At 40.1% G+C, this 18,770-nt stretch overlaps 1 protein-coding gene across 1 annotated transcript in view; it reads left to right on the top strand.

Annotated features, from left to right (window-relative positions):
• Positions 1–1,642: 1,642 nt before the first annotated feature.
• Positions 1,643–18,770, top strand: part of roraa (RAR-related orphan receptor A, paralog a) — a 188,898-nt gene continuing 171,770 nt past the window's right edge. The window contains exon 1 of the mRNA XM_062420162.1: positions 1,643–2,215. Coding sequence (XP_062276146.1) covers positions 2,062–2,215 — 154 coding nt within the window. The 5' untranslated portion in view covers positions 1,643–2,061. The remainder of the gene's footprint in view (positions 2,216–18,770) is intronic.

Genomic DNA, 18,770 nt, shown 5'->3' on the forward strand with positions numbered 1-18,770 from the left:
CATGTTTGACACTTTTTACCCTCCAGTAAAGTATGCCACTTGACTGATGAAGTGTTTATCCAGCTTGGAAACAAACAAAATAAATGAGCGGTCAACACGAATTGCAAAAGCTGTACTTAACACCAGTGATTATTTTTACTTAGCCAAACAGCTAAATATCAAATCTGCTTCTAAGGCAGAGGAAAAACACATCTGAGACACTGAAGTTAGATAAACAGACATTTTGGCCATTCAAAGTCCATGCCAGAACCCTAATATCCCTCATCATATTTAGTTATCCTTCATTGTAAGTAATATGCAGTAAAAGTCTTCCCTTATCCCAATTTGGTGCAAACCCCTATTGAATTTTGAAAGAAGCAGCTGATACATTTTTCTGTATTTTAAAACATATTCAATGAAGTTAAATTTTACATATAGGCCTACTGGTTTCAGTCACTGTTATGCAGTAAAACCCATAATGTTACATTTCGTGAAGACACACTTAAAGATTGAGAGGCTTTGTTCCAAAATGCAGTGTTTCCCAAACTTTTTCACATCAAGGACACCTAAATTGACACAAATAAAACCACGGTTCCCCACATGATAAGATTTTTGCTTTGAGATGTTTTATTACAGACAGTGTATGAAACCCATGACCAAAGCAGTCATACATTCTGTCATAATGCTACGTATGGATGGAATTATAGTGAAAATAAATTATTCCCCTTTTTGCTGGGGACCCCCTGGAACCACCTGGAGGAACCCTGGGGGTCCTCAGGTGAGAACCCACCCCACTTTGAGAACCATTGCCATGATGAATAATGAAATACAAATAGAAAAATGACACAAATATAATAAGAGATAAACCCTTTCTGTTATTGTTGGATCACTTACTGCTCACTGTGAGGACTGTGTGTGAGCAGTCTGGCTCTGCACTGAGAGGGCAGGACCATGTCAAAGTCCACGTGCACTGCTTTGAAGAGGCGGGGTTCCGCCTCTCAGCTTGCCCGCTGATCACATGCAGGAAGCATGGTGTTTGTAATTGCTGCGCAACAAGCGGTGCGTAGATGCCGGTTGCCAGAGTGACGTCTGATGCCAGAACGCACACCACACTGTTATCTTAAAGCGAAATTTGTCCAAACTGCCGCCAATCTTCACTTTGATCAGCCAGAGCGCAAACACGCAGGTTATTGTACGAGTTAAGAATTCTTTCATCACCTCCGAGCAGTCAGAAATGCTGCCCCTCCTCCCACTAGAAAGGATGATGATGATAATGGAAGTGATGATGAGGAAAATAATGAACACCGCTCTGCCTATCCATGCTTCAATTCTTAGATATGAAAGGGAGTAGCCTACATACTGCTACATGCTGCAGTAAGGAAACACAGTGTCAGTGAAGGAATTTGCAGTAAATAATCCCCAAACCTCCGCAGTTTTTTGTGTGTAAACATGCTTGCAGATGTTAATGTTGATGAAATATGATGAGGATGATCTTATTTAGCCTAACTGAGTTTAAATGAGGAGTTAAATGAAACAAACGCAAGAACTGCAGTTTTCATACAAGTAATTTAATTATTTTCAGTTTAATAACCTTACAAAAAGGTTTTAAATCATACACCGATGCAGTTGAATGTTATGATGAGGTATTTCAACCATTCTGCACACATTTCAGTTTTAAATTCAGCCGCAGTTTACATGTGGTATTATCATTTTAGGAGTAGGCTAATTTAAAAGTAAGATAATACATAGATGTGGGAAACTGTTCAACAATGTTTGACAGTAATAAGATATCACAATTCTCATGCAAAACTGCGCAGGGTCGATCAGCATGGATTATGTTCAGGCCTACATCTATTCTTCGGCTATTGACAACCTCTCCCTTTCCAGTTTGCATGACTGGAGCTCTCACTAGCGCTGCTAGTGGACAATCAAACCTACACACCCACCTCCAGACACACTCGCATTTCTCATTTCTTACTTCTAGTCTAAATTAGATAGCAAGACGCCGTGTCGGAGCTCACAGACCGCATAGAATTAGTTTTAAGTACAAGCGGTAGTTAAACAGCAAAGCTGAAATTCAACATGGAGTCCCCTCCAGATCCAGCGAGCGACCCGGGCAACAGCGCGTCGGAGCCGGCTACCCCGGTCAGGGAAACCCCGGTAAACCTGGAGACGCTCCGGAAAGCGGACCATCCAGCCCCGGTTCGAAGGCAGACCTGTTCCAGCACCAACAGAGGTAAGCGGACCGTATTTCGCTATGAGACACGGAGCAAGAAATAACGACAGATCGAGGATTTTAAAATATATACATATGAAACTTCAAAATGAATTAAATCGCTTTCCCATAAATAACTGCACACTATGTAAATTCACCCAACCACTGGGACGCGGCTTTTTTATTTAGGAGCACCGCGGCTTTTGCCCGTTCGGTTGTAATGAGTGCCTTCGGTGTGCGTTGCTGTTGTTCAGGCTCCACTGACAGCTCAAATCATAGGGGGGTGATACGGTCACAGATGTCACATTTACTCTGACTGCAAAATAAATCAGTTACCCTGCAACTTAAAATCGACCAACAGGAGCGCGTCTGTATGCCAAAAAAGGCCAACCTGCCCTCTCAGACGCATTATTGTCAAAGTGTCAAAAGTGAACTTTTGGAAACTGTGGGCTAGTTGATCGATCAGTCCCATTCTCCTTTTGTAGGGATGTGCCCTCGACTATTCCTAATATAGCACCCAGCGCCGTCTGGTCGAGATTTTTTTTTTGTTACATCTCCAGCTAACAGATTTCGGTTATTCCTGTGTGCAAAAAGACGCCCCAGCAGCTGGAATTTGTTTAGCGCCAGCTCTCCAAAAAACTGTTGCAAGCGTGAAGCACGGCTTCTGCGACCAAACCTCCACATAATTAGAATGTAGAAAACTACACGGGCCTGTATTGTCAAATTCGCCCGTCAAAGTCTGCCTGCATTGCTGCTGAGGACTAGTTCATTTTACATGATTTATCCACCACGTCCCGTCCATGTTGTACAGTACAGACAGTAGGCCTATTTAACCACACCCCCTCTCGGCTGTCTCCAGTACAGGCTAACCGGGCTCATCCAAGTTCAAAGAAAGTGATTTCTCTGCTGATTCTTGACAAACAGAGTTGACGTGTGTGCTTGACAGCGAGGCTATCAGTAGAGACCTGACAATTAATTCATTGCACGGTGCCTTTCTTCCCTGTGCGCGCACTCTTCCTGTGCGCAAGGGTATATTTAGAGTGTGATATGGTGAATGTGGAATGTAAGCTGGTTATGTAACAGGTTTAGCCATAAACAGAGGCGCGCAACTGAGAGCAGAAATCATCATTACAGATCTTTTCACTTTATACTACAGTTCACTCACTCCATGATCGCCACGACTGTTGAATTAGAAAAAAAATCACTGCACTTCATCGAATATTTACCTACCAGCAAAGGGAAACTGTGTGACTTTGTGGGTTGGCACAGCCTGAGCACTTATGTAATACCGGGGCAAAGACAGGTATCTTTAGGTTTCTTTTTTCACAAGTCTGACTTTGAGACACTCCTAACCTGCTGACCCATATTCACCCCACCCTTTTATGCACAGGATTAAAGTGCGTCTGGGAAAGAGAAAGACAGGAAAAAAAACGCCTTTGGTTTGTTATGTAATGCTGAATGGGTGAAAAAAACATGTTCAGCGGGACAACCTCTGCAGCTTTAAAGGAGGTTCCCTGTACTGAAGCTTTGTCTTTTACTTTTTTTTTTTGGCAAAGAATAACAATGATAATAAGAGAGTATTAGCAGTAGAAGGCTTGTAGAAAAGTTTTAGAAACTTTAAAAAAACTTATTGTAAGTAAGTTTAAATAAATTCCTGAATGAATTTAAACTCAAGTTTAACTATGCTGTTCAAATCTTACAAGTGTGTAATCACCTGCAGTGTTCTGTAACACCTGGTGTCTACTGTTCTGTAACACCTGGAGTCTACTAAATATTCAAAAGATAGTGGTTAACAACTGACAATTTATTGTTTTAGCTTATCTCTCAGAATCATTACGTTGGCTTCTGTAACTTGGACCCAAAGTTAGGTATAATAACGGCTATCGTCTGTTGTCTGTCATATAATCTATAGGCTGTAAAACGTATGTTAACAAAGTAGTATAATATTGCAACAGTTGGACTATATTTGTTTAAAAAATGTTGAACATGGATCGTTAAGCGGGAGCATTTATAAATTGAATAATGCAGAAATATTCAGTACAATTGACATTCAGGAACACAGAAGAAAAGTTTGCTTTCATAAAGGAATAATGGCTAAATTGCTTTATTTAATAAAGCGCTCATGTAAAAGTACAAGTTCTATTAAGAGATGCAATTGGTTTATTGTCTTGGCACAGTTCAGTGTAGGATCACTCAAAAAATAAAACAATAAAAAATGTTTATGGCTCACAGTTGTGTTAGAGACATGCAATATTAAATACCATTCTTTCAGTGTTACATTTTTAGGCGGCAGACACTTGCTCACGCACAGTTTCCTTCTCCACCTGCTGTATTAGACTTTCTCGAGGATGCACATTTCTTATCCTGCATGCAGAGCGTTTACTGTTTTAACCCTGAGTGCTAATACCTTTTTAAGTAGAAAGGGCTTACTTCAGCAGAAGCGGTGCTCTGTAAGACTTGAGTGGGTCCGAGAAAAGGCCTTGGAGGGCTGTGGATATCATTACTGGAAAGAAGAAAGGGTGTTATTTTCATTTTGCAAGATCCCTCAGTTCGCAAATTTGGAAACAATCAATATTAATGGTGTGGTTATGTAAGGTGATGGTCTCTGCAGATGCATGAAACCTCACCATTGCACAGGGAAGCTCTGAAACCGCAGATCTGATAAGAGCTCCGGTGTCCTGGATCCTACATGTATGAGTGTCAGAACTGTGTTTGTATGTGTGTGAGTGTGTCATAGTGGTACTTTAGTAGTCTAAACTGAGTGACAGTGACCGCTACACTTGTCCTCTTATGTTTTGGCTGTTGAAATGCTGGTTGCTTTTATTTACAGTGACAATTAGTCATCTGATTTTCCTTTGAAAAAGAGGTAAAAAGAACATCTTTCTATCTAAAACAGGCAAACAGTTCTAATAGCAAATAACATTATGTTGCTTTTTAAATTGTGAAATTTGTTTTAGTGGTAAAAATGTAGATTTATCTTTCTCATTACTTTACCGAATAACAGTTTCCATTGTATAATGTCAGAACATGTAGTGGTTTTGTAGATAGCCATGTTACAATATTTTTTTTTAAAGATAGTTAAATATATAACAGTTTTAACCTTTGGTTTCATAGTAGAACACAAATCACAGCTGATACTGCAGTTTCAGTCGCTGATCCAAACTAAAAAGGCAGAGTACAAAACATTCAGTCTTCAGTTAATGAACACATAACCAGACTTTCATCCAGCAGTTTTATTTTTTGGGCAGTGAAACGAGAGCCCTCGGCTAGAGTGGCAGCATTTATTTAGTTGTTGTTGACAGAAGACGGATGAGGTGCAGGGACGCAAAGGCTTTAGAAAAAAAAAGGTTTTACACAAAATCTCAGAAAGCTCGCAGTTGGCATGGGGCTTGCATGCCACTCGACTGGACAGCAACATTATTGAGGCTGTGGCATTCTGAAATTCAATGAATTAGGGCTCCCTGCCCGCTGGAGAGCATGAAGATACAGGTATAGGTTTGTAGCTGAGCCCTCCGCTTGGACAGATCTGGGAGACAAACTCCATTAGGTGACTCTTTTTTTCTGGATGGCTGCCTATAACATGATATTGAGTTTCATTCCTCTTGTGTTTTCTTACGCAATAACATCATGTAGTTTCTTTGTACCTGTCAGACAATTAACATTGTCATATTTTCATCAGTTTATTTGAAGTCAAAGTTCAGTATCTATGGCACTTCCCCTCTGCCCAACAGGAAAACACCTGTGAATTAAACTGAAAAAGGTAAACATTTCTGTGTGTTGCCTAGACAGTGACATCTGCTCATAGTTTGCAGTTTGGCACCACTACTATAGAAAAAAGGGCTTCTCTTTTTAGTAGCTTCAAAGGTCAAATTGCGCTTGAACAGCAGTATGCTTATCGAAATAGGAAATACCTGTAAATGGATGGTAAATGGATTGCATTTATATAGCGCTTTTCTAGTCTACCAACCACTCAAAGTGCTTTACGACACATGCCTACATTCACCCACATATTGATACACTGATGACAGATGCTGCTATGCAAGGTGTCAACCTGCTCATGACGAGCGATATAGCACTTTACAATTTTTCTAGTGCTCATGCACCATTCACTCACTCACTCACACACACACACACACACACACACACACACACACACACACACACACACACACACACACACACACACACACACACACACACACATACACGCTCACACGCTCACACACTCACACTCACACTTAGATATGGGGCTCAGTGTCTTATGCAAGGACACTTCGACATTTGGAGTGGAGGAGCCAGGGATTGAACCACTGACCGTCTGATTGGTGAATGACTTCTTGAGCCACAGTCACCCCCAAACCTGTGAGTGGCAACATAACAAAGTTAAATGAGCACTGACTGAGATTTTGTCATTTCAGATGATGGGCTCTATCTGTCTGCAAGTCTGTTTGAAATAATAACAGTGATTTAAATAAGAATATATCATTTAGAATCCTGTTGCTGTAAACTGTCATTGTTGTGTATGTCTCACAAAATGAAAAAAAACAAAACAGTTTGTTATGAATTGCTTTGCCCTTTATTTTTTCTTTTTGCAAAACTATATAATTTTGGAATAAAAAAACAAAAAATCTAACAATATTACCTCCAATAAAACATGTTTTTAGCTTTTGGGTCATCCTACTTAAGCTGTGCATAATATAAGATGTTCATGTTTAGCTTTGAAATGAATTACCATTATTAAATACCAATATGTGGCTGGAGTTGCTCAGCTGAGAAGGCTGTATTTATTTTGCTTTATTGAAAAAAATTAAGCGTGTCATCTTCTGTATCTTTTGCAAATCATGCAATAACCCATGATGATGTCGAGCAAAACATTTTCAGTATTTGTTACCAGGGAAGCTGCATGAAAGGACTCCTGTGGGTTTTATTGCAGGAAACTGCTTTGTAGACACCCAGCCAGTGAAGATTTACACACTGACAGGACGTTGCTATACATACCGTTGCCGAGTTCCACAGCTGACCCATGATTCTTTCTAATCTAATCTGGGCCAGTGACTTTAATGAATTCACTGGACTGAAATCCATATACGTTTTTATCAACTTTGTACAAATGTGTCTCCATCATCTATATTCTGTGGCCCCTAATATGATACAGAAATTTGATTTACCAATGTTCACGGCTCAAATTATCCATGTCCATGTGCTTTTAATCAGTACAGGGATTTTTCTTTTTTCTGAAGTGCAACGGGTGTACACGTTGTTAATTGGCGCTGGCATATTACAAGACAGTTAAACAGTGCAGGATACCCTCCATGTCAAACAAAAAGAGACAGGATGTATCAAACTAACTGCCTTAACTCAGACACCACTACAACAATGCTTTCTAAGAATGTTCAGATGTAGCTAGGTTTATTTTGTGATTGCGTTGCATGTATTATGTATGCAATGAAATGCAAGCCCTAATAGACTAAACTGTAAATTCATAAAAAAGTTTAGATATCATACTTAACCTATAATATAAAAGTTTTCTTCTAGCGTGACAGTTTATTTTAGAGTTAGGGTAAACTCACCAGTGGCTTAACTGGGGCTGGCGAGGAAGTTTCAACTAGTGACAGACACCAGATTTGATGTGAAATCTCCTGTGGTGAATGATAGCTCAGATCTATGGCCCATTTACAGAAGTTTGTATCTTAGATAAAAAAAAAAAAAGTCAGAATGGTAATGACCGGAAATACTCCAGATGCATTATTGGAGGGCGTTAAAGGAGTCTAAATTTAATGTGGTACACTGTGACCTGAGTACTGGTGCCGCTTGGCTCCGTACTGCTCTGTGCTGCTCTGTGCTGCTCTGTGCCACTCTGATACGAAATGGGCCCCTTAGAAGAGGCCTAGAGGGGTCTAAAGGATCACTCGGAGGAATTCTTATGTCACATCTAGGGCCAAGCCTTTTCATATCTCCAACAGTGCGGAGGGTGTAAAGCTCTCAAGCAGGTAGGTAAGCCCCTCACACTCAGTCAGGAACTTTGACCAGCAGTATCTTCTAAACCATCACTCCCATGCCTTTGAACAAAATCACACCAGACATATATGTCATGTTTGTCAAGTCATGTGCACTTTAAACTGTCGAGTGTCACACTCAGAGAAAGTATACGTATATTTTACTGTAGAAGCTTTGCCTCCTCATGCAGGCTGCAGAGCACTGACATGTGTTGAACACTTGAGAGTAAAAGTCAGGAGGGTCTCCCGTTCACTGACGCTCTCCCAGACATTATGTGCCTGTGCGTGCTTTAAAACAGGAAGAGGTAACGTTGTAAAATCTGAAGTATGTTATTCAAACAGCACACCTCAAGAGCCTCTTAAACATTATTTATCTTGCCTGTTGTAGGCTAAATGGTCCTCATGGCAGCCCTGTTTTAAGTACCTTGTTTATCGGTGGACTACGACATCTGACATGAGATGAAAATGGTAATATTTGTTGCATATTGTAGCTGGTCTGCAGTGCACAGCTGAAGTACAGCAGCAAGGCACAAAGATGCATGTCTTTAATTAGCGTAATAATGATTTAATTCAACATTATACAAGGGAAGGTGGTCTCGGAGATTGCAGAAACTTTATTCCTTTCAAACAGATCAGTCTGGGGATTGTGTGCTTCTACTTTTTGTGAGTGCCAGAGTCACCAAGTTATTATTTCTAATTTGCACAAATCCATTTAAAATGTCTCCATATTACAATGAGAAACAGAGTTGCAGGAACGGAACATTTTTGTTCTGCTGATACTTTGATTTTTCTTTGATTCTATCACACATGTTGAGGTAAATTATATAAGACAAAGCATGCATGCTGCATCCTCCACTGCCATTTTCACTCCATCAGTAGTGCTGGTGTATTGCTTAACAAAGTTTATTTTTCACCTGAAACAAAAAACTTTTGGAGACATGGGGGATAAAACAACTTGAAAATCAGTGTCATTTCTGTTGGCTTGATTATTTTTATTGGAATAACAAGCGCGACTTAATCTCATAAATAAAAAAGGGAGAGATACAGATCCGTCCCCTCCAGGTACTGCCGCCACTTAATCGAATTAGCTCCACTCTCAGGCTTGACGGGCTCTTCAAACACCCCTGGTGACTTCTGAGTGCCGATTACAATCAGCTACTATTTTCAGCCTTTGATTAAAATCTGGTGAGATTGGACAGAATTTTTTTGAGCGCAGAACCAACTAATTATTAACATCGCAGCCCATCTCTCTTTTTTTGCCAGTTACAGAGGGCCAATGAGCTGGAGTAGTTAAACAATACCCATAAGTATTAATCATGTTGAATCACTCAGTGTGAAACTATTAGCTTGTTCTTATTGAAACATTTTACACTAGTCGTGGTGTTGTCCAAACGCTTTTTTTTCTACTGACCTTCATGTAATAAAAAAAAAGAAAGTAAAAATAATAGAACTCTGATTATATTGAATATTTGTGAAATCAAAGACACCATTTGTATTTGTTTCATAGCTTAACATTTAGTCTGTTTCTGATGAATCGTAACACTATAATCTTTGTTAAATAATCTAGTTGTTCATACAAATTTCCTCATCTGGCAGACAACAATAATGAACACAACTCTTTGCTCGTAAAATAATAGAAGATGATCACAATTGTTCATGCCTCACACAGTATGTCACAGATTCATTGTAATGTGCCTGTCAAAGACAATTCAGTCCTTTTGTTACTTTGAAAAGCAGCTTTTGAATATGAATAAGTCACTAATGAATATTTGGTTCTTGCTTGTGTCGGTGGATTGATTGCTTTAGGAGGCGTACTAAGACCGAGTGCGGTGCGATGGGACTCAATCAATGCCGCAACGCAGCCGTGCTGCTCTCTGACAGTGATTGAAAGACAGAGTCACTCTTCACCATGTATGATACACGAATCCTACTCTCACTCACTGACAAATATCATCTGTCTGATCAATCAATATTTGCAGCTTTATTTTACTAATGTAGTACTTAAGACATAATAATTAACGCCATGCTGGGTTGTTAAAAGCCTATTTTTATGTGACAGACAGAAATAGACATACAGAAATAGGAAGATGAAGGCATTTGGTTGATGTTGATAGTGGCATATCTTGCAGACGCTCCTCATACACTTTACCATGAACTTATCAGGAACTTGCGATTTCCTAATCTGCATAACATGCATAATGAATCCTGCTGCTTTCAAGTTATATTAATGTACAAAATTGGAGTTATTTTGTTCCTCATGACTGTTTTTTTCTTTTGTTGAATGTTTTGAGCCATTACGAATGGTTATCTTGTTCATCTTGTAACACCTAATGGACTAATTTCAAGTTCATATTTTGTTGTATGGTTTTTAATTATGGAATTATAAAACAGCAATATTTATAAAGAAGTAAATATGATTATTACCAGGTTAACTTTTAACTTTGGGAAAGTTACAGGTAGATAAAAGTTCAAATTCAGCAGAAATTGATGTTGTCTATCTGGTATTTGCTGTGAACATAAAACCTTTTTATTTTACTTTATCATTCTATTCTCTGCCCATAAAGTGTCAAGTTTGTAATTATATAGTTTGAAACAGTAGTTCAACTGAGAGAATATTCATTCAATGTCATCTTGTGTTTAGTGTGGCTTGTGATGCTCATTAATTTCTGCTTGCTCCACTTGCGGTGTTTGGGCTCCCTTTGTTGGCTCAGTGCCACAGTGTCTTCTGAAAGAGCCACTTCATCTCTGTCAGGGGCAGGTGGAAATTTGCTGCACACTTCTAATTGGACAAAGTGCCTTTCAAACTCCGAGCCATCATACACAGATCAGATTATCATACAGACCAGGTGTCAACAGCGGTTTTTCACCTCCCTCTGCCCCTCCTGCTCTTTTCTGCATCTTTCAGTCCACTTTCAGATATTCCCTGTGCTCTCGCTCTCTCTCTTTTTTTTTTTTTTACTCCCTGCCGCCTAGTCGCCCAAGGCATAAAAGGCTATAAAACCATGTTTTACAAAATAATTACAAGAAAGTGCACTTGTTATTTTGACTTTGGTGCTTTGATTGTATACGGTCGTGCAACACTCTAAAACAGCGGGAGATTAAAATCATTTTTCCTGCTTAAGATCCTCAAGTCGGTCCTTTCTAAGTTTTAAGCTCCTCATTGCAAAAGCGTGGTCATCTTTAGTCTCGAGCACAGAAACATTTGCAACATCTTGATGGAGAATTTGAGGCTGCAGGCTACATCACAGGGGCCTTTAAGGTCTGCTGTACAGCTCGGGGCCAGACCTCACTGTGCTTGTAAAAGTAATTCTGATCAATTCTCTACCCAACAGGTTAGAGCTGTAGTTGAGTGATGTTATTTTTGTCTGTTTGAATCAGTTAAAAGGATAACTGCTACATTTTGAATGAGCCAGGGTAGATAAAATACTTTTCCATTCCTATTATTACAGATTGATTCAATTAAAATGCTGAAAAATTAGTTCATGTTTTAGATAACGGTACTTTTTAGTTTCCAGTGAGAGCAACTTGGATAGTTAAGGTGTTTTGCCAGTACGTTCCAGGCCAAAAAGAAATGTAAAATTGCATGTACAGTGTGAGACACATAAAGTGTTTACATAGTTTGAGTCACTGGCCTTGAGGAGTGCAGAAGATCTTTGTGTATTTTCTGTAATGAAAGTGGGAGCATGTGAATGAAAAATAAGGTCGGACATAAACTGAACCATGAGGAGCAACCAAGGTAAAGACTGAAAGGGGATTTAAGTGTTTATAATTGGTTCAGTACAAACTGAACACTAGGAGCATTTTCAAACCTGTGTTATTTAGTATAGTTGAATTGGACTTTGGTTTGTTTTCCAGCTTGGTATGATTTGTTTGGGAAGATCTGAACTCAGCAATTGTACTTGGGGCTGGACCAAACCAAGGCCTTTTAGAGGAAGTGGTCTCAGTCTGGTCACAAACAAATTTTGGAGCAGTTCATTTGTGGTGGCAACATAACACAACCTCGATTTGACCCAACTACAAGACGAACTCTGCTATTTTGAATTGCTTTGCAGGTTGGGGTATAGATGAGTGAAGTCAGCAGCTTCTAGCAGCTAGTAGTCAAGGTCTGATCCAGACTACGAAGTTTATTAGAGGAGCGGCTGTTACTCAAAAGTTATAGCGGGTCGTCCACTGCAGGGTTGATGGTTTGTTCACCGCCTATTATGTGTTGAAGTGTCCCGTTAAGATATAAAATTGTGATATTAGTGCAGTCCATTTGAAATAGGACCTTCTTAAGGACTTTTCTGGCTCCCACCCCAGACACAGTGATGACCAATGAGCAGAGTGAGTGCTTATATGTGGAATTTCAGTGATGCATTTTTTTCGCTTTAATTTTTTTTTTCTGTGTAAAAAGTGGAAAACTTGACAAGAACATTTGAAAACAGCCTACAGTATGTGTTGTATGTTTGATGTGACCCACATTTGAGTTGGTCATTGTCAGTTGTATTCAATATAGAAGCCTTAAGTGACATCTTAAAGGCTGAACCGTGGACTTGGATTTGAATTTTTTGTTGAACAAAGCTTATTGGTTGCTTTAATGACAATGGCATTTGCACTGTACATTTTGTTTTGATGCATACATAGTGTTATTTGATCTACTGTATAACACCTTTGCACCTGGATTGCGGTTGCTATGGCTGTATTTACTAATAAAGCACTGATGGGAAAGCAAAGCTTGAGGAATTATTTGAGGAATGAAGAGGAAAAACAGCAGCATATCATTTTATCACAGCATCCTTTGAAAGTTGAGAGGCTAAAGCAGTTGCATACAGTGATTAATACATTATCGCTACTCCATCAACACATCAGGAAAACACAGCAAAATTTTGGCATACTAGATTGCTTATCTTGTCTGCATGTCGTCAGCGCAGATGTATTACCCTGAGCTGATTTGATTCTGGGCAAAGGAAAGTGGACAGGAGAGATTGATGGTGGTGTCCCCAGTCAGACAGATAACACCTGATTCTGCCTGCAGGGGGTTGGTCTAGCACACACCTCCCCTGCACCTCAGATGCGTCGAAGGCTGTGCTGAGGAGGTGAACCGTTCCTTCACTCAATGCAAATTCAGGGCCACATTCAGAGATGATCCCAGGACGATTGAGCCAATGTGGCCCCGAGCACTCTGCACCACATGATCCATGCATCAGCCACACCTGGGAGAAACCCACAAAGGCATGGGGGTCATTTGTTTAACACAGGTGCATCATGTATCTCATTGCACTCAAACAAGCACACACACAACCACATGCTTGAATGCGCGCTCAGAGACACGCACATGCCCCAATGCACTTGCAGATACACAAGTGTTAATGAAATGTTGTCTGCGCACGTGGTTATGTATTGGAAAAATGTCTGCACAACAGCACCTTTTGTTATGGCTTGTTGTTTCTGTCACTCTTAAGTGACACTTGATCATTTTCACTAAGTAATATATGTAATACAGTAAAACTCTTAAGAGAACAGAGACTTGATGAAACACTGTTCAAGGCAGTACTGTGAAGTCTTTAAAGATGGTTTCTCTGTGTGGAAGCAGCAAACATGGGATGAAGCACAGCTGCATCCAAATATGTTGATTAATTACTAATATACTGCATCAGTATGCAGTACCAGCAATATTTCATAACTAGCACATGTCATCCTGTGTGATTCATGTTTTGAATAAGCTTAAAATATCAAACGTATCAAAAATATCAAACAATGGACAGAAAACTGTGAAAAAATGTGATAATCTATTGTTTAATTCTTTTAGGTAGCAAAAACAGTTGTTCCAGCTCCTATACTGACACGATGACATCTGAGAGAAAATATTTTTCTTTTTTTTGGTCATTTTAAACACTGAAGGATTAAAAAAAAAAAAAACTAGTGAGCAAATAATAATAATAATACTAAGTAGAATAAATTGACATTGTGCGCAGTGTACTCTGCTCCGCATGGATACAGATGGCATTAAAAAAAATAACACTGTGCTCTTTGCACTTAAAAAACGATCTTTTGATGCTGTTACATCATTTGTTATAATTTGCCATCTATCAGTAACATCTGAGTGTCTTATGATCCCCATGAATCAAAGTATGCTGCTGCATCCTCAAACAGACATACAGTGAAGCAAAACAAAATTTCTTTTTTTATTCAATAACAAGGTGTGCAGCACAGGTTCTCAGTGTGCGAAGCAGATGGTGAAAGGCTAGTGTATAATAGATCTCAATATTAACTGTAGCACATGCTGGGAGTGTTGGTGGATGGCACACAGCAGAGTAAAAGAGAAGCAATGACCTTCTGTCCCATCATTTACCCCCTCGTGCCCCCCATACTGCTCTCAAATTACTTTGTTTTACCCAATTAAAGCAGCCGGCTGAGCATCAAGCAGGCTGCCATTTTTTCGCTCACCTGGACCCATGTGACATTATCGCTCTGTCATCGGGAGAGATGGCCGTAAGTGGGAATTGCCGGCATGGCACCGTGCCACCTTAGACCCCACTGTGTTCACTGAGATTAATGCAATGACTCTCCCTCCAACTTGCAAGAATCTCAGCTCTCTCATACGTACCTGGTGATAGCGTTGCACGCAGCTCCTCACTGCATGAACCAATGAACAAATGATCTCAGTGGTTATACCACACTCCACAGCAGACTGTAGACTTCAGGCAAGTGATATTTCCTGAATTTCTCTCTGTTACAAAAAATATCAATTTCTACATGTGCAAGGAATCTATTGTCCTTAAGTTGCCTTGTCGCTGATCAAGATACCATATGCTGAGAAATGGTTCTCGATCCAAATCCTTTAATGGCTCAATAATAGAAAGAAAGAAGGCAGACACAACAATACCATGGCATGGGATGAGTGAAGGACCAGAGTGTGTGGTGTTTAACAGCCATACGAGCACAGATTATGTGCTTGAAGGGGCTGAATTGAGTGCCAGCAGTGACAGTTGGGCTGGGAATTGAGTGTGCCTGGGACGTGCGGCTTGACTCCGCTCGGAAACACCACTGGGTCCAGGGCTCATCTCTGTAGTCCTCCGCCTCCCTCCTCCCGTAGAGGCATTGTGGCCTACCGTTTGCTCCGCTTTACCAGGGGAATGGATGGGCCCCTGCTCCCGCTTGATGAGCACTCACTAATGCCTGCTTCTTTGAAAGTTGATGGGCCCGTTTGAGGAGGAGTGTCTTTTTACTTCCCTCCAGCTCGCCTTGGCCGGGCATTTGTCAGGCTGCCTGGCTTTGCTGTCCTGCCCGCATGATTGTGCGCCAAGGGGCTGAAACGTCTGTCATTTGTTTTACTTTCAAATAAAAGTTGACGATTTACCAATAAAAAAGTAAAAATAGTGTTTTGATGGTGTCTGGAGGCATACAGAGAAAGTGTTGCAATATCACATTTCCAGCACTTTGTCAGGCTAGAAATAACAGTAGAGATTTGTCTTTATGCTTTTTATATTGCATCTCCTCTGATAAATAGCAGTATGTCCATAGTTTTATGTAAAGTGGATGAGGGCCTTTTGAAAGTGTGATAGATATTTAAATATGGTTGTGGACACAGCATTACATTAATGTCGACAAGCTCCTCTCCGCCTGATCGTGTATCGCTCCGTGTAATGGCTTGCCAAAATGCACTGTGATGTCATGAAAGAAAGCAGAAACAATGGCATTCCTGTTTGTTCCTGTTTTATTTAAGAAGAGGTATTTTTACTAGTCAGCTGCACAAGACGGACTTCATCAGCAGTCTTGAGGAGATGTATTCTTAACACATCTTCGAAATGGGAGGTCTGAAATAACAAAATATTCAGCTGTGTTTGAAATCGGCCCCTCTTGACAGTGTGCATACCTTTTACTGGCTGTTAATCGTCTATAGTTCAGAAATATACACAAACCAGGAAAGATGACAAGAATGTGTACAATGAGAAGGGCAGATATTATGTCTCTAAGCTTTGAATCTATAGCTAATGGATCAGTAAAGCTGCCGGTTATTTGGTCATCTTACTGGTACCTTTGACCACTGACCCGTCTTTTCACCCCAGAGGGAGCCGTTGTTCCTGTTGCCATCCTCTTCTGGAGACTCCATTAGGAAGTTGGAGTCGTCCTTGGAAATATCCTCTCTATAACTTCTTCTTTCTTCACTCTCTCTATCTCTCTCCCTCTCTCCCTCTCTCACTCTCTCTCACCATCATGTGCAACCCCCCCCCACACACACACTTTGAAACTAGGCCGAGGGTCAGAATGGTGAATTTGATATAAGAGCTGATGTGCTTCCGTGGAGCACCTTGTCAACTCAAAACAATAGGTTTGCAGGAGCTGTTATGCCGAATAAAGACTGTTCGCATACTCCCAGAGAAATGTCCTCTCGCTAGACATTCCCAAAAGAGATGAGAGCATTTGTCTGCATACATTTTTTTTCCGGTTCTGGCCCTGTAGAAAATAGAGGTTGAAGAAAAATGAATTAATTTAACGTGTGAGCAAGTAAGTTATTTCACCTGGCACACTGAAAAAGTGATCCAATTTGCATGTCAAAAGTTGAACTTTTATCCTTGTGATATTTGACTTGGTCATTAAAGGGTCCGCACTGGTCCATCTCATTCAGCTTTGTTTTGTAAATTTAAGCCCTTGTTCTAACCAACCATATAATGTTGCTGCTTTGTTAGGCTGCACATAACGTCTCTGAAGAAGTAACAGATGTTAACAGTTGCATAATGGTGAGAAAAAAAGCAGCCGGCTGTGGCGTTGTACAGCAGTGTGATCAGATAGTTTTTATTTTGATCCGATCTCTTTGTCTTAGTGGTCTGAGCTCTCTAAACTGCCTCTTACTGACAACAGGTCCAACAGGTCAACCAGTCAGGTCCAAACATGATGCACTCGTAGAAATGTCAGCAGTTCAGTGTTTTATCTCGGAGCTAATGAAACAGACCAACTAATGAGATTGTAACAATAAATCAAGTTAGTTCTTTCTTCCATTTGACTTCTGAACATGATCTTCAGGTATCTTGTAAAATAATTTAAAAAAAGGCTTTGATTAGGTCTTTTGCATGAGTCGAAAATGAATAGATAGATGGATGGATATTAATATAACGGCTATATTCATTTCCATTGTCAGAGATCTCTCACCAACTCGTCACAGGCAGTTTCAGCTCAAATTAAATTCATTTGGATATGACATTTTAATTGGAACACTATTCCCATTAATTGAACAAATTAGAGAAAAGTCTGCTGGGGGAAAGGTAATCTCTGGGAGAGATGATTCGGAATTTACAATTTAAAATTAAAAATCAGCTGCTTGGCTTTGTTTGTGTGGCAGCCAGTTTGCGGCAGTGCGCGCAGGCAGCGCCAGCGCTCGGGGTCTCAGCGGCACTCAGGGCTCACATTGTCTTCATTAAAAGCGATTAAGGAATAGGTCAATTTAGTCTGCTTGGCTGGTTGGAGCCGTGCATTTCCTCCTATGAAATGTCTTTGTCTTCATCTGCCCAGGCTCTGTGGGCCTGGGTAGCCACTCAAGCAGCAAATGTGATCAGTCACTATTTTCTGCATGTTTACATATCTGATTGAATGTCTTAGTGAGTCATAGCAGCATCCTTTTAGATTCTGTCATTTTGTTTTTATTTGTGTGTTAACGTGTGTGCATACACATACGTTTGGGTTTTCATGCTCCTGTGCTCCATTTCAGCCCGCTTGCTGTCTGGGTGCTGATGAGTTACTGTCTGATTAGCAATGAAAAGTGCTGTTCACCCTGCAGCTTGAACCACGGTGAGCAATTAATTACGCTAATAAAAATCACCTTAAAATTTGTGTGGTTGATTTCATAAACATATGTAGATACAGAAATGCTCCCCAAACCAAACAAGATGTTTTCATATTTCAAGATGAATAGATGCTGTTATTGTGTGTGGCTGAATATAAGTTACAACTATTGTTCATGAGAGCATTTAGGAACACACAGCACTTGTGCAGTTTAAGATAAGGCATGTGATATTTCAGTATTTTGGAATGGCCGTCCAGAGAGACAGTTGACAGTCAATAAATGCAAAATGTGTTGCAAATTTTTAATTTCAGCCACCTGTCAGTTTCGTTAGACTTGCAATTCGGCCAGGAGAGAAAACCTGGTGCCAGGAGGGACCAGGTGTAGATAAATGTTGCACATATGTCATCAGGTTATAAAGGAAATTGTCTGCATCCTGCATGGGTGTGGACAAAACAGCACCTAATTCAAACAATGGATTGCTATATTATTCTCTCATTGTAAGTTCATTGTTCTACAGTATTACAAATATGAACATAATGTACTGCATGTAAAAAAGAGACATTTCTCTTGCTGTGTTTGCAAAAGGAGCCTTTTTTCCTTGAAATTTCATTTCATTGTGTTCCACCATATTCAGATCATGTGGTTTCTCAGTTACCATATTGTTGTGTGTCAACAAACTCTGCAAGTACCTGTGACCATGGACTGTGTAAACCTTGAAAAAGAATCACAGCACAATTTTGAAACACTGACACACTTTTTTTCTTTCAAATTGAAATAATGTTCAAGTTCATCACTTATAATCAATCATGTCGCTCTCAGT

This window comes from Scomber scombrus, chromosome 6 (assembly GCF_963691925.1).
Source record: "Scomber scombrus chromosome 6, fScoSco1.1, whole genome shotgun sequence".
Taxonomy (NCBI): Eukaryota; Metazoa; Chordata; class Actinopteri; order Scombriformes; family Scombridae; genus Scomber; species Scomber scombrus.